At 41.5% G+C, this 22329-nt stretch overlaps 1 protein-coding gene across 2 annotated transcripts; it reads right to left on the bottom strand.

Annotated features, from left to right (window-relative positions):
• Nucleotides 1–4354: 4354 nt before the first annotated feature.
• Nucleotides 4355–19313, bottom strand: OGFRL1 (opioid growth factor receptor like 1). 2 transcript variants are annotated; one of them, XM_064412352.1, is made up of 7 exons: nt 18943–19313; nt 17481–17567; nt 16865–16943; nt 13687–13765; nt 13530–13596; nt 13252–13397; nt 4355–11294 (listed from the first exon to the last, which is right to left on the bottom strand). In XM_064412352.1, exons 1-7 carry the CDS (start codon nt 19195–19197, stop codon nt 10535–10537), a joined length of 1473 nt encoding a protein of 490 aa, XP_064268422.1. In that variant the 5' UTR covers nt 19198–19313; the 3' UTR covers nt 4355–10534. The 2 variants fall into 2 exon arrangements, with proteins under 2 accessions (XP_064268422.1, XP_064268421.1); XM_064412351.1 differs by having other exon boundaries at nt 16865–16946.
• Nucleotides 19314–22329: the final 3016 nt, after the last annotated feature.

Consider the following 22329-nt stretch of genomic DNA (forward strand, 5'->3'; position numbering starts at 1 on the left):
TATCATTCTTCTGAGTTGATATTGAAAACTTTGCAAAGTTCTGTCCAAACTCTGCCTTGAATTTACCTGGTAGGAGCCCTATTATCTCAGTAGAAGTGCAGCAAATGAGTCAGCAGAGAATGTGCCACTGGGTATGTTACTCAATCATCCACATCTGCTGTGTTTGGGGACACATCTGAAATAGGCAGCAGCTTCCCAGCCGTGCCCCAGGGAGGCACTTATGCTAAGAGGGTGTGACTCAGCAACATTTCTTAATTATCTGATGGTTGCAGGAGACTTCAAGATTGAAATGTTGTCAGCAGCATTTTATCCAAAGTGGTGAAAAGCTTCTAAAAGGCACTTTTGGGACTTATTCTTGCCAGCTTTATGGCACTGGGCCTCTATTACCATAAACAAACTCTGATACCTGAGTGTGGCCTTCTGGGAAATTCCATATAAAGCCACAGGAAAGCTCATTTTTGCAACCTCCTACACCTCTGTCCTTAGAAGCAATGGCATTCCCTGTGTAGGCTGGGCCTGGGCTGGGCTCTCTGTTTCCCAGGGGATTGTGCCCTTCTCTTGCTGCTCTTCAGTGCTGGCAAGGCACAGGGTCACGGGTTTGTCACCATCTCTCCGGGTGAACAGAGCTTGGCACCAGGTGTCTGCACGGTCTGAAGGTGGGATAACAGCCAAGGCCTTGAAAAATATGGACAATGATTGAGTAAAGATGTCGCAAACCACATAACAATGCACAGATGGGCTGCTACCTATCGTTTGGACAGGGCAATGTGGGAAGCTGGGAGAAGCTGCTTGTGCTTTGGAAAAGGGAGCAGCAGCTGAGCAAGGAAAGAACAGTGAGCAACAGGTACCTGCTGCAGCCTGGAATGCAGTGTCCCCTCCAGGACCAGGCAGTGTGTAGCCTTGAGAGGAGGTCAAGTGCTGGGAATTGCCTCAGAATTCAATCCTATAAAAGGGTCAAATTTGGGGAGGAAGAGGAAAAACCAGATGCTTACTGTAGATGTAGCTTTCCTCATTGAAGAGCAGGGTGTGATCAGCTCCACAGCAGTGCCTGAGGGCACACAGGACATGGCCACCAGTGCCAGTCACAGGTCACCTCCATGGTGCTGGGCACCCACAGATCCGGGCAGGATCACTGAGAAGCGCCAGCTTTGGGCGCGGTATGGTGGTGACTGAGGAGGAGTAAGAAGCAACCACCAGAGAGGATGTTGTTAATGTGTGCCAGCATAACGAAGGGGTTATTTTGACATTTTAAACTGAAAAAAAAAAAGGTTCCATTATCACAGTGTCCTTACCATAAAAGAGAGAAGGGGTCCATATTAATATTTTCAAATCTGACTGAAGAACTGCTTCTGAGCTTCCTCTTGATGCAGAAAAACCCTTCACAGACTTCTTAAGAGCACCTGTTATTAAGTATCAGCATTAGGTGCCTTGCAGTTTTGAACAATTTTACTAAATTTCTGCATTTTCAGTTAACTAAGCCCTACAGATCTGCCTACAACAGACTGAGGATCCCATACAGGACTGAAGATCCCAAGTCCTAGTTCTCAGAAGTAATTCAAGACTCTAATTTCAGCTGCCAGTTTGGATGCTGAGAATTCAAGGCTTCCTTGTGTAAGCTTTTAGTGGAAATTGGAGAAATTAAAATGTAAGGTTTCTTTTTTTTTTCTTTTCTATTCTGAAATTTGAAACAGCTGTCACAAAATGTTTATAACCATAACATAGTGCTCAATAAATGTCTAAACCTGGAAGGAACTATGCATGAATTATGTCTGATTTATACATTAAATAAAAATAGAAAGAGCCAGTTGAATTTTAAACATTTCCCCACATTCAGTAAGACTAAAATTACAATGTCTATATAATATTTCCTGCAAAAATGTCTCATGCATCGCACATACAATATAAAAACATTTTAAAAGCTTTCTACGAGTTTATCAGGCAAGGTAAATACTTGGGCCTAATTAAACCTTCTTGAATTGGCTTCTCATAGTGAAAAAATAGTTTTATTTTTAACCTCACCCCATAAGGTGCAGTTCAAGATTAAACATAGGAAAGATCCGAGTTGCCATTAATTGCTGCAAGTTACTGCTCTTGGACAGGTCAATAAACTCACAGGGCACATAACAGCCTTCAGGAATCGGAGCCCAGGGGTGAGGCAGGGCAATCCTCACCCAGCCCTGGATCCTGACCAGATCCCTCTGAGAAGGTCCAATCTTCAGCTCGTCTCCTTTTGGGGCCTGTTGGATTAGAGTATCTCTGGAGAGGCGGGAGCAGGGCCATGACTCTGCCCCTAGAGCCTGCAGGACTGGCTGCCTGTGCCAGCCAGGAGTGCCACCTTCCAGGGTGCAGATAGGGCAGGGCACACCAGTGTTCTAACATCCCACCTACCTGCTCCCACTGAAGAGAGACACTTTTTAAAGAACAGGTTTCACGGTGCTGAAGCTCCACGTCCCTTATAGGTACAGATAAAGTCAATAAAAGTCATGCTAAGGTTTTGTCTACAAGGTAATGCAACTCTGAAGGTACACGAATGTAACACTCAAAAAGCAATGCCATTAGATGCCTTTATTTAGTTGCAAAATACTTTGGTGGATACTTTTACTGCTTCTATGGAGGATTATTTTTAAACTGCAGATACTCTCCAGTCATACTTACTGATTTAACCTTGCAGGGATAACACTTGGCCTGATTAATCCCAGAGAATAAAGATATTTAATATTTTTTTCTTTCAGTTTATTACCCATCCCTGGCAAACAAAGCAAAATAAATCAATTAAAATGTAATTTTAAGAAGAGTATTCCCAGGTTTGGTTAGCTAAATCACATTTTTGCAGTTAATGTGGCCTTTATAGATGTTTTAGACCTTTCTCAAGATCATCAAAATAAAACATTCTCTTCCCAGTTTTATGGCATAGCTCTCTTAGAAAAGTATTTCAGTGGAACAATTTCAAAACAAAACTTTGTGGTGTAGCTCCCTAAACCACAGAGGTAGTTACCATTTATTTTGGCTGTCTCCACCACCGCTCTGTGCATAACAAAAGTGCTTCCCAGCTCTCCTTGCTCAAACACAAGCCCTGCCACTTCAGTCCCTCCTTGTGTGCTCTCCCCTCCAGTGCAGAACTGAGCTCTGTGTGTCACCACCACTCCAGCAGCTGGAAATTCCCTAGATTTTACCCCCCAAAATAAAGCAGAGGAGGTGAGTGGATGAGAGAGATGCAGTGGGAGGCACAGAGCAGGCAGCTCCCCTGAGCCTGGGTGCCTGCCCCAGGGGCAGGCAGTGGGCAAGGCACAGGGTGCTGTGCTCATCACCCCCTTGCTGCACCTCCTCCAGAAGCTGCTCAGGCTTAATTCAGCTAAGGGCCAGCTAAATTTGGGATACCAATTTAAGCTCTTACTCTTGGAATGAGCCCCAACAAAACTTCTCAAGTGGCTCTGGCACCCATGAGGCTCTGTGCTCACACAAGAGCAGCATTTTTACTGCAGACATGCTCGAAGTCTGGAGTTGCAGGTGCTTCATCCAGCAACATCAGGGTGTGCTTCCACAGAAGCCCTGCCTTTTTCGGTGAGTTCACGGTCCCAGGGTGAGGAGGGTGACTGCCAAGGGGCAGATGAGCCACAGCAGCTGCCTCAGGGAGCTGTAATTGAGTTTTCTGGGGAGACCAACACACTGACAACCAATGATATTGGCCACGAGTTCACTGCCAACCCTGGGTGACCTGACATCACGGAAGTAGGTTTATAGAGCCATCTTAACACCAAGCTTGATTTGAGACACAGACCACATGGGAAGTCCTCCTTCAGCGTGAGGAGAACCTGTTTCTCCTCTTTAAGAAGAAACATGTGAGATTAGGAAACCCTTTCCAAATCTGCTGGGTCCCTTATAGAGCTTTATACATCTGCACTCACACCATGTGACTAACAGCTTACTGCAAAACCAGAACTGAAGCCATCCAATCCTACAGCTTCAGCACAGGATAAAAAATAACAGCAGGTTAAATGTTTCCCTGCAACACTTAAGCAGCAGCAGCCTGGTTTTGACACTGCTCCAGACAGTTTATGCCTGCATGATCATAGCGGATATTTTACCCTTTAATGTTAACAGTGTTTTGATAGTATACATTTTTCTTATTTAAAAAAACTAACCATGGACTTTTAGAAAAGCTGACTCTGGGCCTTCCCTCATTCCTCCACTATCCATGGTCATTTTGTCACTGACAAAAAAAGAGGAGGACCAGAGCCTTTAATTCCCTACTTTTTAAGTGTTAATATATTTACAGAAGACTTTACAAACAAGCGCCAAACAGCAACTGCACATTATTAGAGTTACACAATATTTGTATATGTTGCTAAAACAATGCTGCTGAATGAAGAAGCTTTATTAGTTCAGAGTTTTTGCCTGCTGTTATTAAAAATATATTTACCTGAAAGGAAATCCAAGTATTTAATTTTACAAATTATTTAAAACATAGCAGTAAGCAACATAAACTATTGCTTTTTATGTTTATACAATTTTTTGGCATAACACTGCCATACAGATACAGAATTATAAAATATCTCTTTATAGTGCATTACAAATCCAGAAACTGGTTACCACTCCTACCACATACACATGGTATTGGTACTACCAAACATGCATGGCATTCTGTGATTAAACACTGCAAAGGAATACAGAGAAGAGAGCAGGACCATTCATAAAAACTGACATAGAGCTGTTCCATTTTGCAAGTAAAAATTGTTGGGCATTGGGGATTTTCCTTTTTACTGCACTTTTTTCTTAGAATACACTTCAACAATGAAGTCTATGATATTTTCAAATTTTATCAGTGCAAAACTACACTTAATATCTGTTGCCAAAATCAAACTGCATAAAGGGCAAACAACCATGGAATACCTTAAAACACAGAACAAAAAAAAAGAGCAACTAATGATTAGCAAACATGCTTCAGCAGATCCAAAAAATATAAGTGCCATAACCTTTTTCACTGCAAAACAATAATTTTCACATGGTTACCCACAGCAGTAAGTACATTCAGTATATTTCACAATAAACTTTAGTTGATGAATACACCACTGAACTTGTAAGTGTGGAAGAATTAAAGAGCCACATTTCTAAGAAGAAATGAGGTCTCTATTGAATTGATCTCTATAGCTTTTGAACTGCATTTTAGTAGTCCATTATGTACAGCATGTAATAAACCTGTTCTTTAAAGTAAATTCTTGCTTTCACCAAAGGTCTTAAACTAAATGTACTTAAGAACAAGGGCTGAAATGGGAACACAGCTTTCAAGAAAAGAAACAGCTCACAGTGAATACTGAGCACAAAGATATTCCAGAGACACAATGTGCACTCCCCTTGGAGAACTGCATCTAAATATCTGCAAATATTCACTATTACCACACCATGGTGTTGACCATAATGTGAATTGTGGGGGATTGTATCTGCTTAGGCCTTTTTTGACCCATTTTCAGACTCCGACAGCCATAAAAAATACCTTTTGACCAGTTACTCCAATTACAATTGTTAACTGCGAACAAGTATCAAAACAAATTACCAAAATGTGGAATGATTTCCATCTTCTACATGATCACAATGTTAGATTCACTGATGCTCATTGCTCCAAATCCAGAGGTAGCTCACTCATATGTGGGCTAGGAATAGGTTTTCCATTTGACTCATTTTGCTTTTACACAGGTAAGAAAAAAATAAATCAACCCTGTTCTGCAGTTGGAATCTGACTTTTAACACTTAATTTACACTTTTAGCACTAGTCTACAAAAGGATTTATGTGCAAATATGTATTCAGAAGGAATAAATAAAGTAGCATTGTCTTCAACTTAGGACAAGTTTCTGCCTAAGCAGACATCTTCCACTTAAAAGCAGAAGAAACATGGGACATTTTCTGCCTAAACAGGTATTTTGTCATTAGAATCTCCCATGGCATTTAAAAACTGATTTGAAGTGGATTACTCTTCATCTTACAGTACTTTTAGTACTGAGTTCAAATGCAGCAGCAATTCCTTAATAAATAGATATCAGACAAATAAAAGATCACCTTCTCCACACGAGCCTTATTAAAACATGGAACTCACAGCCACAAGAGATTGAAGATACTGAAAGAAACCGCAAGTTCAAAACCAAAAAATTCCTGGAGAAAAATGGGGTTACTGTATAATTTCTTTGTTTCACAACATCTTTTGGTGGCCAGCACTGGAGGCAGACAAAAGGCTAGAAACATCTTTGGTTCTGATCCCCACTGGCAATTCTGAGGACAACATACATCATCAGCATGATATTGTCACACTTTTATTAATGGCAAAACTTGCGTCACATACTTGCATCTTACTCATAAATACAGCTTTTGTCAAGGAAATTCAATATGATATGTTACCTGCAAAAGTGTGGTGTAAAAAATTACACTTTCACCTATACATACATAACTATAAATTGTGATCAGTACCATCACAACAGTCAGAGAAGAAAGAGGTAAAATAACCTCTCAATTAAACAGATAGACATAAATTTTATTTAAAAACAAACAAGACCTGTTTTCCATTTAAATCCAGTAAATGTCACTTGTCTTACCTCACTGGATCATCCACCAATATTGTACAAAGCTTTTAAGGTCTGTAAACCTTCTGTTTATAGTACAGATATATGTAACTGCAGATTACTAGAATTATCCTGGAATAGTTCAGGGAGGCTTACACTAGGTTACATGAAATATTAACAATGATTATACAAATACCTAATACATTAGAGTGCTGCAATCTTAGAGCAGGAAACTGAGGAGCTGACCCAAGCCAGGGAACAGCTCTCAAAGGATTATTGCACTTATTTTTAGCATCCTTCAAGATTTTATTTGAGCAACATGAACACAAAGTCCTCAGACCTGCTCTTAGATACGTGGACAGATGTAACTACTCTTCTGCTCTGAATGGTCTGTGCTGCACACCTCATGTACCCAAGCCTTCAGTCTCTACGCCAACACAGTATCAGGTACCGAGGCACACTTGTGTCTGGCATAGTAGGGCACAGAGCTGTAACTGACCTTAAAGTGCTGCATTTTTGCATGATTTGTATGATTGCCTTGTGTGTACTCATCTGTGTACTCAGTAACATTGTTCCAAGTTGCACATTCGTATCCCCTCACCATAAGATCCTTAAAATCAAATTCACAGGTATGTGCACGTACACACTACTCCCACTTAACAGTGCCAGAGGCTACTCAGATGTACTTACTTGGAAAGAACCTTCATATGGAAGGTTCTGTGCAATTAACATATGAACAGCTCAGATTCTAGTCTAACACTAGGCCAAAATACACTATTGTAGTAAGTACAAAGAAATCCCTGAATACTTAAGCATATAGCAAGACAAAAAGAAATTTAACAGTAAGCAAATGACTTGACTTTCTTTGCATACTCTCAGTTACTGAAGCAATGGTTAACCAACTGTGTACTGGCATCTATGAGAATACAATCATTTCAACACACATATATACTGTACATATGCTGTAAACCTGAAAATCAATACTTAGAAACTTCAAGCACAGGGTGCTTCCGGTTGCTAAGGCCATGATTCTGTAACAAAAATGTATACAGTGCACCCACTTGATCCTCACAAATCTCAATGGGACGCTATGCTGTATGATTGCCCTGCAATAAACCCTTAAGTACTTGCAAACTCAGAAGAAACATTTCCTCTATGAAAAGAATGATAAATTGTCATGTTTTATATAAAGCAAAATTTGTTAGTTAAAGATGAAGTGTCCCTTGGGAGTGATTCTGTGGATAAAGCTGTAAAACAAGGATTAGTGAGTGCAGGAGCCCACCTAACACAAAAACCCTCACTTACATAGTCCCCATATGTCTTTGTAGGCAACTGATATGCCACTACTCTTCTATGAAAATGGAGAGAATATATTGTGTTGCAGATTAAAAAAAAATAAACCAAAAAACATTGCAGAGTTAATACAGGTGTAAGTACCAAAGTTCTTGACAATATTTTCAGATACCTTGGCCCCTTAATGCAGACAGCTCAGTCAGATTAAAAGTATTTTAAGTACTTAATTATGAACATTGAAGTTTAAGTGAGAGATATGTCATGATAATAGAATACTGCAGAGTAATTTTCTGGATGCACATCCCAAGAACTTTGTTTAAAATCAGGGCAAGATTTCTCTTTTTTTATTCAGTAGGCAAAAGATCTCCTGAGGTCATTGATGTTCAATCAAATGACACTATAAAGACAATAACACCTCTGTCATCCCTTATTTCATGTCAATACTCCACATTTTCTGTGAAGTGTTTAAAATTAACACTAAAGTTCATAAATTGAAGGCTTTGTATAGCTTCTTATGCTATAGTTATGTTCCCTATACACAAGGTATCCATTTTCCCTACGATACTCAAAAAATAACTATGTAAGAACAACTCTATGAAGTTTGCACAGTTAGGCACTCAAGACTGAAGAAGTCATAGGCAGAAAATGAAGTGTCCTCCCTTTCCATGTGGAGGGGCAGAGTCCTTTACTACACAGACCAGTTTTATCACAGCACTTCCTTCCCTTCTTTCCTGAAGGTCAGAGGCGAACACGAACAAGGGGATCCCAGTTCATGTCCAGAGAATTGTGAAAAGCTTCTCAGGATCTTTCTGGCCTTCAAAAGGTAGTGGCTGGAATTCTTTAGGGCATTTCTGCTCAGACAGACTTAGTGCCTACTTGAATAATCCAGGTTACCCTAAAGAAAAATCCAGGTATGTAAGTTCCTTTCCTCACAAGTCACCACAAAAGGAGAAATACATCTTCCTTCTTCTCTGCTTCTTTAGGAGGGAAAGAGCCTGATCCTTTTCCATAGTTCCAAGATCCCTAACTGCCACTCTATTTGATCCCAAGAACCAACCCTACCTGGAGAAATAAATGGATGATGCATTGCCATGATGGGCATTAGCAAAACAGAATAGAAGACATTTTGTCTATGCTCTGAAACCCCTGAAAACTTCATCATTTAGAGTTATAAGACTTGAATAAAGTCCTGTAGCATTTTGACACTCAAGCTGTAGTCAGCCTCTTGCCTTGTAACATTTAATCACCAATACATTAAAGGCAGTGGATAATATGTACACTTTTAAACATAAAATACATACAGAAGTTTTAGAGTATTTTAGAACTGTAGGAAGCGTGACTTTCACCTGCATTACTTTTTAATTCATATTCTGCACAACTAACTTGCTGGGTACTACCATTTGACTTGAACAGCAGAAAATCAGAAGAAGCTACTCAAGGAGAGCACACAGTTCTTTGGTAGAAGCTGGGAAAGATCTTAACAGTGAAAATCCTACTTGTGGGGCTCCAGCCCAGCCAACAGACTGGCCTGCCTTAAGTTTACATTGCTTATCAAAATAACATAAAACTGTGAGACTTATGATAGAGAGCAAAGAGAGGGACACAGACATCTGGAAAGAAGTATCAGGACTGCCTTTGTCTCTGAGACCAGCAACAGGTGACTGCATTGTGCAGATTCTACCCAAAACTGGCCAGGAAACATTGAAGTTCAAGTAAGATCCAATTTGCCATGCCTGGCGACCTTTTCTCTGATGGCTTTGCTGATAAGGCAGTGCTCTGTGGTAAAGAAACTGCTTTTCAGCTGCCCAGAGGCTTTCCAGGTGCTGAACCCAGCTGGGGCAGTCGTCTTACTACAGCAGAGTAGCACAGAGCTTTCAAACTGAGACCAAATCTGAGAGATCGCAGAGATCCCTCTCCCCAGATCAGTTGTAACAAACGAGTCAAGAGAAGGGAGAATTTAACAGGGACTAAAAGAAGTCTAAAGTGCAATGCCCCTTGTATCCAAAAGCTGTGGATACAGCTTTGTAAGTTAAATTTAATTCGTAAGTTAAAACTTTGTAAGGATTTGTAAGCTAAAACTTTTATTCAATGTACAGTGATTCCTAGCTGTATAGGACATGATACATGCTATCCATTTTTAAGTGCCTCCAACAAAGATGCTAATCTAAGCTAAAAGATACTGTGCAAATACTGCTATTAATCATGACCACAGTTCCTAAAAAAAATCACCACTAGGGTAAAAAAACTGTGGTTTTGAAATTATTTGAAATAATTTTGAAATAATTTCTAGTAATTGCCTAAATGGAAAACAAAACTTAAAGCAAACTTAAAGTAAACTTAAAAATTTTGATGTTCCAAGGCATTTTAGTTGTTACACTTTATTTTTTTTTTTTTAATACTGATGAATTTAAAAAAGTAGATAAGCTTTTCTGTGCAATCTGTCTGGAAAAGATAATGAACTTCTTAGCTTTCAATATGCATGATTGTTTTAAAGAGACACACCTGGCTGACTGCTGATAAACTGAGGTTGGAAAAACCAAAACTCATTAACCTAACAGAAACCTAATCTGATGCATTTGCAACAAGCATAGTCTTGTAAACTAACATTAGATGGAAATTTCAATCAAAATTAAGAAGCAATGAATAATTTGCTTCATTCAAAGTGAAACAAAGATTTTTTTAAATCTCGGACTCATGGTTTGAGCTCATCCTTAGTTTTTGTGGTGGTTCCCCCTGAAAATGTATCCTTATCAAGATTATCTTGTAGATCTGCTGATGGGTCATTTGAAGTATTCTCAGTGTTACATAAATCTTCCTCTATAATGCCTGGGTGATTTCCACAGTCATTGTTCAGATTTTCATCATCGTTTTTGGAATAAGAAGCGTCCTCCTTTCTGTCTGAATTATCATTAATTTCTTCTGATTTTGAAAGTTGACTGGTATCAGTGTCACTGTTCTTTTCACTGTTGTTCTGCCTAACAGCATCACAGTTCACTTCTTGTTCATCTTGATCATTTTCTTCCTCAGTTTTTGTGATTTCTACCTTTCTTTCTTCGGTTATTTTACCAACTGAGCTTCCACTTGCCAATGTATTCTTAGGCTCTTTTGGTTTCTTATGCTTAGAAATATGACTGTTGGGAATAGAAACTGGAGATGCTGGCTTTTTATTTGTTTTGCTTGCCTCTGACTTCTGCTTTCTTGGGGGTCCCCAGATAAAATGCTCTGAGGGGGTATAATGTTGCTGGGCAAATCTCAGCAGTTTCCTCCTTTCTCTTCTGTCTCTAATAGTATACACAAAATATTCTAGAGCACTTTGCTTAATGTTGGGAATGGTATCTTCCACAAGAGCTTCATGCAGAATAAATTTTACCAGTGGAGATTTGAAACTCTCATATCCAAGTTCACCAAGACTTTTCAGAATTCGAGTGATTCTCAAGTAGTTATGTTGAGACCTTTGAAAGAAATGGGTAAAAAAAATCTATTGAATCAGAAAAAAAACCAACATTTATAAATACAGAAGTGGAACTGCAATTCCTCAGTCCTTTTTATCACTTCAGATATGTACTTCAGACTCCCTATATTTTCTCAAAGCTGCTGAAGCTTACTAGCACCTCCTTTGTGAGTGAAAATTAATGTTTGTAAAAAGCACTGGGGGAGAGAGCTGAAAGCAAATAAAATCAAATGTACTGATTTTGATTCCTTCTGCTGTATGAGAAGGGCAACAAAGCTGGTGAAGGGTCTGGAACCTGTAAGTCCTATGTGGAGCAGCCAAAGTTAATGGGGTTCTTTATTCTGGAGCAACAAAGGGGACACATTGCTCTCTACAACTGCCTGAAAGGAGGCTGTGGCAAGGGGGGGTTGGCTTCTTGTGCAAGGCAACAAGAGACAGAAGAAGAGGTAACAGCCTCAGGTTGCACCAAGCTGAGGTTCAGATTGGGCATAAGGAAAATTTCTTCCCTGAAAGAGTGGTTAAGCATTGGAACAGGCTGCCCAGGGAAGTGGTGGAATCACCATCCCTGGAAGTGTTCAAAAGATGAGTAGATGTGGCACTTAGTGCTATGGTCTAGTTGGTATGTGGTGGTTGGTCAAAGATTGGACTCAATGATCTCAGAGGATTTTTTCCAACCTTAATGATTCTATGCTGTTCTCCTTCTGGGGAGAAGAGCCAGTCACTTTGTAAACAAAAGGGTGTGTAGTGTATTTACAGTACAGCCACAGAACAGGGCTCATTGCACTTCACTCAAGTTATTTCAAAGCTGGGTCTCCAGTCTAGACTAGCACCTGCACTGCTGATACAGTCAGTGCTGGGGAAAAACAGGCACCTCTGGAGAGTAAGTCCCACTGTTGTAGGAAATATCAAAGAGAAAATGAACTAATTGTCTTCTGCCACTGATCATGAAAAGGTCTTTTCCTTGTGAAGCACACCTTAGTATGCAGTAAAACTTTGCACTTTGAATTTTAGATGGATAAAATTAGGTAAAGAGAGTCCCAAATCCTGACTTAAAACTGAAGCTACTCACTGGAAAGGACAGGAGTGAAAGCATGCAGTAACATTTGGGCTTCCTGAAAACCTGTTTTATCTGTGGCCTGAGTCTGAGCCCACACCCATATTGGCTCATATAATATTTATGTAAAATTATTAACAAATTATTCCCATTATTCACTTGGAATCCATCAGCAATTGTACCTACAAGGTTTTCTGATGACAGGAGAACAAAATGCTGCAAGAAAATATCCTGCAGCTCTAAGGTCACAGATATTAGGAAGGTGAGCACAAGACTTGAAAAGAGGTTTTGGTACAATTAATCTATATGAGACAAAATTCAGTGCAAACTTAGGATCCACACAATACCAATGTAAAGCAACTGATGTAATTTGCTGAACACTGGGCCACGGCTTGACATAACATGTCTAAAACTTTCCAAATCAGCATTTCAATTAAAAATACTTAAATACAAAGTATTTCATGTTTTGAGGAGGGAGGGAAATCTTGTTACTTAACCTTCATACAGGTGTGGAGAATTTCATCTTTCTCAAAAAGAAATGTAAATACAAAGATAAGCCACTTTTTTTTCCTAAGTGAGAAGCAGCACTTTGGGATTGGGTGAAAACAAATTCAGTACCATGACAAATTAGTTTGGAGCTGTGATCTTGCTCAGCACCATCTAAAGTTGTAGTTTCAAGCAATTAATGATGTCACTCCAACTGGCAATGGGTGAGAAGAACAATCAAAAAAAGGGGAAGGAGGAACATACAGCAAGAGGCACAAACTAGGCATCAACTATTTATTTTTCCCTTTTTTTTTTTCCTGGCAGTCCTTGGAAAAAATCTCTTTGCTTTCTCTAGAAAACAAAAGGATAAAGAGATTCTACAGCAATTCTAGCAAGTGAAGTGCATGTCATTACTTACTCATTCAAATGCTGAAATCTTTCTTGCCAGTTAGCAGCTCGTGCTACATTTCCAGTTTTATCAATTAGTTTTATTCCAAAAAACTCCAACATCATTTTGTAAGCCAAAAGGAATCTTCTAATGGCTTCTTTTGTTTTCTTGAATTCCTAATGGACAAAGAATATGTCCAAAATTCTTAATGGCACTAAAGCAAGTACTTTTGCATCATAAGACATAAAAAAATGCAGTTATGTATTAAAATTACTGTGATGGTTTGTATGGAGCTCAATTTGAATTACCTCAATTTCATATGTAGTTAATTCTTTAGCATAGAAGTTCAGACCTTGTTCCCTTAGTGGAAAAAGCCTGTTAAAAGAAGAAGTGCATTATGGCTCGGTATAAGAACACTTAATCAAATTAATGTTTTGAAACAGAAATAGGTAATAATTGACCAACCACTGTATGTAAGTGTGGTTATGTTCCAGTTTTTCATAGTCTCCTTTCCATTTATTTAGGACTTCTTCAATATAAACCCCTGCATAAAAATAATTTGAAAAACTGTTAGGTAGCCATCAAAATCAGCACTCAGCTACATAAAGAACATGTTAAAATAATTATAGAACACATACTTTAATTGTCTTTCATATACTACGTGAAATAAGGTCTATTGCAGTCATAAATAAATTGATTTTAATTCAAAACTAATTTAGTTACTAAAACTTAATTAAAAAATAAGGTACTTGTAAAATGTCAATATAAACAAAACCAACTGACTTGTTATCAACAAGTGAAGGTAAGTGGCAGCAACCTATGCAAAACATATCCAAGAGTTCTCATGTCACAGATCCCTTTATCACACTGACTGGGAATTAACAAACTTCTCCCATAAAACACCGCACTGTGAATCACCTGTCATTGCTTTTACACGACAAAACTCTGCATCCATCTATCTATCTATCTATCTATCTATCTATCTATCTATCTATCTATCTATCTATCTATCCATCCATCCACCCACCCATCTATCTAATCCTTATAGAACAAAGCCTCAACTCTTTAGAAAATCTCCCATACCAGGGATCTCTACAGCTGCAAAATACCATTATGACTGGGAAGTCTTTCTCAATTAATAGTGGCCAAGCACAACATTGAGACTGTGCTCATGAAAATTCAGTCACGGGCCAGGTCACTTTTCCAGGTTACTACAGGGATATACAAAGTACAGAAAAGGATGATCCTTGTTCCCAAAGCTGTACAGTATCTTTCCATGAATGAGCATTATGTTCATCTGTTTCTTTTCTGAAACCAACAACAGTTTCAGTACTGCTGCACAGCATCACCCAAAGTCAAACAGCACAGGAGCAACCTAAAAAAACCAAAGCTCCATGTATATTGTCTCCTACTATACATTTAAGATGTCTTTTTGCCCCATTTGGGTCTCAATGGCAAAGAAGGACACATTTGATACTTTTATTTAAGAACTAAAGAAAGCAGCTAGTCTAAGGGGTTGCTAAGTACATGGGGTTTCCAGTGTACGCAAAGCTGGAAAAGGACCTTGGAAAGAGGACCTTCACCATTGTGAATACAATACACTGCATTGTATCCAACCTGTATTTCAAGTATTGGAAAACTTGCTGCGCAGTCTCAGGGCAGAGAGACAAGCAGGCCAGCTCTGGTCCAGAACCACAAGCTAAATCTGTAGATCATGCAACTAAACTTCAGATCTAGTATTGCACTAGAAATTTTTTTGGAGTTTTTTAACAACATCCTCCAGTATTTCAGTCCTTAATCTGGTAGCTAAGACTCCCTCTGAACATTCTCACAAATCCACAGACTTGGGTCAAAGTGATAGTTAATCTTTTCCATTCTCAATTCAAACTTCTGCAAAACCAGAGCTCACAGCCAACAACATGTCAGCCTCCATGGCTTATCAGCTACATCTGACATTACTAACTGTGGTTTTCTCCTAGAACACTAAGAGAAATGTAATTCTTTACAAATTTTGGGAGGGAAGCCCTCCTACAGCTTTCATGACTATCTCTTCTTAAAGCTAATCCTCTTGACTCACCCCTTCATTTTGGACTTTAAAGGAGCTCTTCCTCACAACCTTTTCTGTCTTCTAGTTTCAGAGCCATATGGTCCCCAGGTTCACACAGACCTCAATGCCCTTAGCTTTCTTTCTATTTCTGTTCTCTATGTAATGTGTCCCAAATCTGCTACTTCTTTACTGGCAATTCCCAGACCCACGCCTTCTTGCAGTCAAGCTAAAACTGACTAAAAGCATCTGCCTTTGGGTATCTAGATAAAGTGCAAGCCGGTTAAAGCAAAAGTCTTATCTTCCTTTTACAACCTGAGTTATCTTCTCACTTGCTAAGGGTATTACTGCTATCTTGTCTACAAACAGTTCTCATCTTCACCTTTCCTGTGTGTACATTTTTACAACCTTCTGTGTAACATTCCTTTCCATCCAGCCTCCTATCTAAACTCACACACTTTGCATCTCAACTTTTTTTTCCCTGTCCTTGAAAAGTGCTTTCTTGTCATGCTTACACCTACCCTGAATGTTGCTGAACGCAGCTACCCTGAATGCTGGGAAGATCATCTTTCTATACTGTTATTTTTTTATACTGACCCGTTTTTTTTTGCTTCGCATTCTTCCACTGTGAAACCCTGCTCTGTTACATCAAACAAAAACAACACACCTTCACTTCCAAAGCCTTTGTGACCTGTCCCTCATTACCTTATCAGAACCTATTTGTTGCTATGAGACTGATCCTGCTTCCAACAGGATCCTGCCTCAGAGGCAGCCTACACATCTCACTCCTTCTGCACTCCAACATGCACTTCACTATTTCCTACCAAGCCGCTCTCATGCTGAGAGGATCCTTTGGCAGATACCTTCAAAGTAACCTTGTCATCATCCTTTTAAAACTCAGAAAATCTTATTTTTGGCCTTCAGTTTGTCTTTTTTGCTAATGGCTAAGCTCTCATGTGCTGAGACTTCTGTCTATCACCCTAACCAAGACTGCTTTATTGCCTCCTCCTGCTTCCCCATCTGTCTGCTATCCTATTGTCTCATACGTCAACTGCAAACTCTCTAGAGCAGGGCTCGTCATCTTTCAGCTTCTCCTGTGTTTGTGCAGAATGCTGCATATGAGGTTCCTGCTCCACTACCAGAACCACTAGGGACACTGAGAAATGGCTTTATTATTGGTATTACAATAAACTCACACAAGATTAAAGCAATTTTTTTTCACTTACACAGTTCTAGGGATAACACCCAGAGATCGCTGCCACTCCTATTCAAACAGCAAGTTTGTGCAATACAGTGGAAGAACTTTATCTTTGTTTAATAAAAGGTACTGCCACAAACAGTGGTACTAGCAACGCCTTGCACTACTTCATGCTGATAATGTCTAAGAAAAGCACCATCTTCCTAGAGTGAAAGCTAACTCTGTTTTAAGCACAAACTGCTCTTGTGTCATCCATGTGCTACTCCAGCATAGGAGGTTCATGTTCTACAGTATATTACTATACACCTTTAATCTGCCTCAATTATCACCACTGTTTCAATTTGCTACTATCATTAGTGAGCATTCTTTTGTTATCACCGTTATTGTCGCAAATTACTCACCATCAGGTTTAAATGGGATTTTATTTTTGTAAAACCGGAGATTGCACAAGTCATTTTGATACCGAAGATCTTTAAAGTTCTGCTAAAAGAAAGGAAACAGGACATTATCAGCCTACAAAAACCTACCAAGACTATCCAGAAAGTGATACTGGGCTCTTTGAGTAATTTAAGGGCAAAAGACTTCAGAGTTTTAGGAACCACAGAGTTCTACTCATGCACTTCAAGACTCAGTTTAAGGATCTGAAAATTTTTTCTGGTTGGTACCTTCTCCTAGTGAGCCAGCAGCAAGAACAGCAGCACCCTCCCCCTTCAGCCTCAAGGAACTTGAGAGACAAATAATCAGTCAGGCAAACTCTATGACCTATCATCTTTGATATCCAAGGCACAAGCCTGTTCCTGGGTTCTTACCACAGTTCCCAAGCTTACACATATCACGTGCTTACATGTTTGCCCGGGATGAAAAGACATTGATTTTCTCCCACTCGCATATGTTGTGCCTCAGCTTTTTGGTTTGTGTATCAGCTTTTTGGTTCTCATTTCTTGTACTTACTGTTCAATAAGGTTTAAGAATGTCTTTTTACTGAAAAGGCAATTTTAAACCATAAAATGTTCTTACTGGATACTGGTGTCGGTACTTGTATAAATCTCTTGCTGCATAGAAGCTTCTCTTTGGCTTGGCTGTCAGCTCAGCTCCATCACCACTCTGAAACAGTTAGAAAGCAGATAATCATCATACACAAACCCCCTAAATAGAATACTTGTATAATACTAAAATAATTACTTTTCCTTATGGATTTCAGCAATGTAAACAATTGTAAGTGCATGTATTTGTCTACTGTTTGCTCAAACACTGAAAATTTCCCTGCTCAATACTTACACAACACACTTTAAACCTAAGTTAAAAAAATTAATCTAAAATACAAAAGCAAGACTACGAATTGTCCTTCCAATGAGGCTGAATTTGAGCTAAACCAACAGTGTGATTGTCATTTCGAAACACAAGACTTCAAAGGAATCTGGCAAGTGCTAATACAAGGTGAAATAAGTAACTGAACTTGAAAATGCAGAGACACAGAAACACCACCAATTTTGAGGAGGAAATCATAACAATAAAAAAAAAGTGGGGTACACAGACTTAATTGCTACTATTGCACCCTGTGGAAAACAGTTACTAAAAATATTTAATTCTACTCCTTGCAATACACATGTAATAGGTTAAAGTCGAGCTTAAAAGAGGAAGTTCTCTGGGACTACACTGGGCATTTGCCATTCTTATTGCCCATACATGGCTTGTCAACTGGACATTAATGACAAACTACTATGTTCCTTCCTCCTTTCACAAAACCAGCTTTGACCATACATGCAGTCAAAACACAGTTGAACAAGACACACCCCTTGACACTTGGCTATCCGGGACTAGTATCACCATGTAACAAGCAGAAAAGGGAAAGACACTTAAGCTTACTAATTTTGTTTGGTCTCTGCACCAAAACACAATATATCTTGCAACCTAAAAAAAGACCCAGCTGCTCCACCCTACATGGTATTCTAATTCAAAATTATTGTCAAAAGAACACTTTAGGCTCGGCATTTACAAAGCCGAGAAGAGAAACTCGCTCTGAAAATTCGTCACACCCACCGAGGAGTCACAATTCCATTGCCACGTAAGATCAAATATTTAGATTTTTATCCTGTTTAATGAATAGGCCACTTTAAATGCTCCATTTAATTTAAAACACAGCCTTCCCTGGAAACAGCAGCAACGGGAATGTCAACGACACCAAGGCCTCGATTTTTCTCCCATTAATGACAGGGGAGGGGTGGGGAGAGATAAACCCGGGCTCGTCCTTAGCGGAGACGCAGCGCTGGGCTCTCCCAGCCGCTCCGGCCGCTGGCAGGTGCCTCCGGCACAGCGCGGGCCCGCGAGTGCCGCAGAGCAGCGGGAGCGGGCCCGCCCGGACCGCGGCTCGCCTCGGCTCCGGTCCGCCCGTCCCGCTCGGCCGCCGGGCCCGCGGGCAGGGCAGGGCAGGGCAGGGCAGGGCAGGGCGAGGCGGGGCTGCGTCCGGCGCTGCCGGTACCTGCTCGGGGCTGGCGGCGTCCGCCTCCGCCCGCTCCGCGTCCTCCTGCGCTGGCGGGGCCGGCGGCGGCTCCCCGGGCCGGCAGTCGGCGGCGGGCGGCTCGGGCGGCTCTTCCCCGCCTCCCGCGGCGGCGCACACCCCCTCCTGCCGCCGCGGCTCCGCCGCCTCGGGCTCCGAGTCGGTCTCCCAGGTGGAGTCGCAGTCCTCCACCGTGGTGGGCTCCTTGAAGCTGACCCCGCTCAGCAGGCTGCCCATCGGCCCGGAGGCCGCGGAGGCCGAGGGCTGCGAGCGGCCGCGGGCTGCCTACGGCTGCGGCATGGCGGGGCGGGGCGGCGGCGGCCGGGGCTGCTCCCCGCCCGGCCCCAGCCCACGGACACGCGCGGGGCGGAGCTGGAGCTCCGGGATTTCCACAAGAAACACGCGCGCCCAGCCCTGGCGGCGGGCGCCGGGCAACACCCGGCGGCCGGCACCGCGGGTCGGGCGGGGCGACTCAGGGGAGCTTCCCCTCCGAGGAGTTGCCTCGAGGGCATTTCACTTCCCGGAGGAGACCGCGCCGTCCCCTGAATGAAGGCTTATGAGCAGCAAGTGGGTGCGGGCGTTCATCGAGAAGAGCGGGGATGGCGGCTGCCCCAGAGCAGCGGTGTGGGGAGGTGATGCTTTGAGCGACAGAAGTGGTCGTGACACCTGCAGCGAGCAAGCTCCGGCTGTCCACGAGACGTGGGAACTGTTGACCCCAAAGAGTGTATGGGTACTAGAGAAGACAGGAATGGAGGGGTAATACTGCGGTAACTAGCCAGTTTTGGCAGCTTCTAAAATTCCTGCGAGTTTGGGGATGAAACTGACATGATGTTCAAGGTCCAATTTGAAGGGGCAGTGACAGTGTATTTTGTATTTGGCTAGTATATGCCTTTTGGACAGAAGCACTGCCAGGAGTGAAAACCTGATGAATTTACAGCTTAGCACATTGTTCCAGTGCCTACTCTCACCCTCATGTCTAAAAACATGTCCTAATTTCTAACCAGGGTTGGTAGGCTTTAGTTCACTCTCAGGCATTTCTGCCTTCTTCTTAAAGACAATTCTGTGATGTCTGGTGACCACTCCTAATGATGTGGATTATCATCAAGTCATCTCAGTCCTCTTCTTGGTAAACCAAACAGGCTGAGCTTCTTCAGCCTCTCGCCATAAATTCCCTTTCACATTCCTTCACTCTAAGTTATACTTTTTTTTGTCTGCCATGTGTTGAATGTTTTAGCATCTGTTTCAAGTGCAGGTACCAACATTTTAACTGGATGTCAGGGTCATCAGTATAGAGGTGGTTTCATCTATATATTCTTGTTTCCCTATCCAGTCTCTATAAACTGAAGGATCATTTTAAGTCAAGTTGCCACAGTGTCATGCTTAGATGCACTCATGTCACTCTTGTACATAACCAACCTTCAGGTTCATTTGAAGCATGTTAGCTGCACCCACTGACACCAAACACAAGAAATTACTGGGAATGCCCTGATTTGTCAGACCTTGTTTCAGGCAAGTGCATTGGCAGTCGCAGCTCACCTAGATACAGTCACAGCTGCATGCCTGACCCGTGAGCCTGTGAAACAGCTCAGTCTACTCCTGCTGCCCATGCCCCTGCTGCCTCCCACCATCACCCACCTTGGCCAAGACATTTCTCCTCCTCCTGTGCTCTTCATGGAGATCAATGAAGCCCACTCAGCCTTTCCAATACCCTTAGTCACCATCATGCCAGCTGCTTCCCTCCTCAGGATCCAGCTACTCCCACTCCCAAGATCAAAGCCAGTGGCCTAAGCCAAGACATCCCCTCCACCCCCAACCCCCAGTCTTCAAGGTCTACTGGAACTTTTTTGATATGTGATATTAAGGAATGCATGTAGTTCGGTCTCATTTTTGCCAGGACATCATTTTTATAAAGAATAAAAAATCCCTGTCAAGCAGGAACAAGAAAGGTTATAAGAGGGCAAGCAGTAAGACTAGATGCTAGGGCTGCAATTGAGGGAACAGAGTCTTTTATAACACTCATGCTTATGTATCACATTTTTGGAGAGTTCTCTCTTCTTTGATCTCACTTTGGGAGAAAAGATTTCTTTCCTGCTTCCACAGTATCTCCTCCCATGTTGTTGGCATAGTTTGAAGACATAGTTGGCATAGTTAAGAAATTCTGACATCTGGAACACATTTTTCTTGACTACCTACTGACCAGGTACTTCCATTGGCCAACATCTACTGGCCCAGTATAGACCAGTTCTGCTTCCTCTCCCCTGCTACAGCTTTTGTCAAGGTTCCCTCACTGGAATTGTGTTTATACTATGGACAGTGGAGCTTCAAAAGCATGCCTTGCATGTGCATTAAAAATCAGGGGAAGGTTTTGATGCCATTTCAGTTTGCACGGCAGTTAATCCCAGAAACTAAAGATCTTTCTGCAAGAAAGCTCAATTTCTTGTGCAAATAACTGCGCCTTATTATAGAAAGCTCAGTTTTACCTGAAGAGCAAGGCTGTCAGCCAATTCTCAAAGCTGTCGACCAGATCTCATAACAGAATTTTAGGTAGATTTTTAAAAGATCTGGATCTCAGAGCACTAAAAAGAACTAGGAGTCAAGTGAGCTGGTGGTAGAGCTCACCAAGACACTCCCCATCATTTACCATCAGTCCTGCTTAACCAGGGAGGTCCCAGATGACTGGAGGTTAATCAATATGATGCCCACCTACAAGATGGGTATCTTGGGGTGATTTTACAATGAGAAGTCTATTCCCTTATCATCTTCTGTATGCCCAGAAATGGTTGCTGCAGTTTTAAGGTGGGTGGTGGGGAGGGGTGAGCCTTGGGACACTTCCACAGGCTTATTCAGAGCTTCATTCCCCAGGCATCCCTGGTGCCATGAGGCTTCATTCCCCAGGCATCCCTGGTGCCATGAGGACCGCATCCTTTTTTTTTTTTTGCTTAGCTAGCTTGGTTTTTTTTTTTTTTTTTTACTTTCCCTGGCCTTGCAGAGTCTGCTGCAGCGGCAGTCCTTGGGTGGCTTTTTTTCCAAGGTAGACTGTATGGTTTGGTTTTGGTTTGAGATGCAAGAGAACGACCAGAGGGAGAAGAATTGGCTGGGCCTGCTCCATCTCAACTCCAGACCATGGAAAAGCTGAGCCAGTGAGAAAAAGGACACCACATCCACCTCCTTCACCTGCTATGAAGAGGGGGCCAACACCAGAGATTCACCAGGTTCCCATCTGTTTTGCTGGAGCTGCTGTGTGAACCTTTTGTTTTGGTTTGGTTTTTTCCTTTAGACAGGAGCTGGTGCCATTTTTTTCTCCCCACCAGGTTGCCAGTCATGGTGGCATGTTGTGGTTTTATTATTTTTTTGCTTCCCTGGCATTTT

The sequence above is a fragment of the Passer domesticus genome, chromosome 3 (assembly GCF_036417665.1).
Source record: "Passer domesticus isolate bPasDom1 chromosome 3, bPasDom1.hap1, whole genome shotgun sequence".
NCBI classification, from domain to species: domain Eukaryota; kingdom Metazoa; phylum Chordata; class Aves; order Passeriformes; family Passeridae; genus Passer; species Passer domesticus.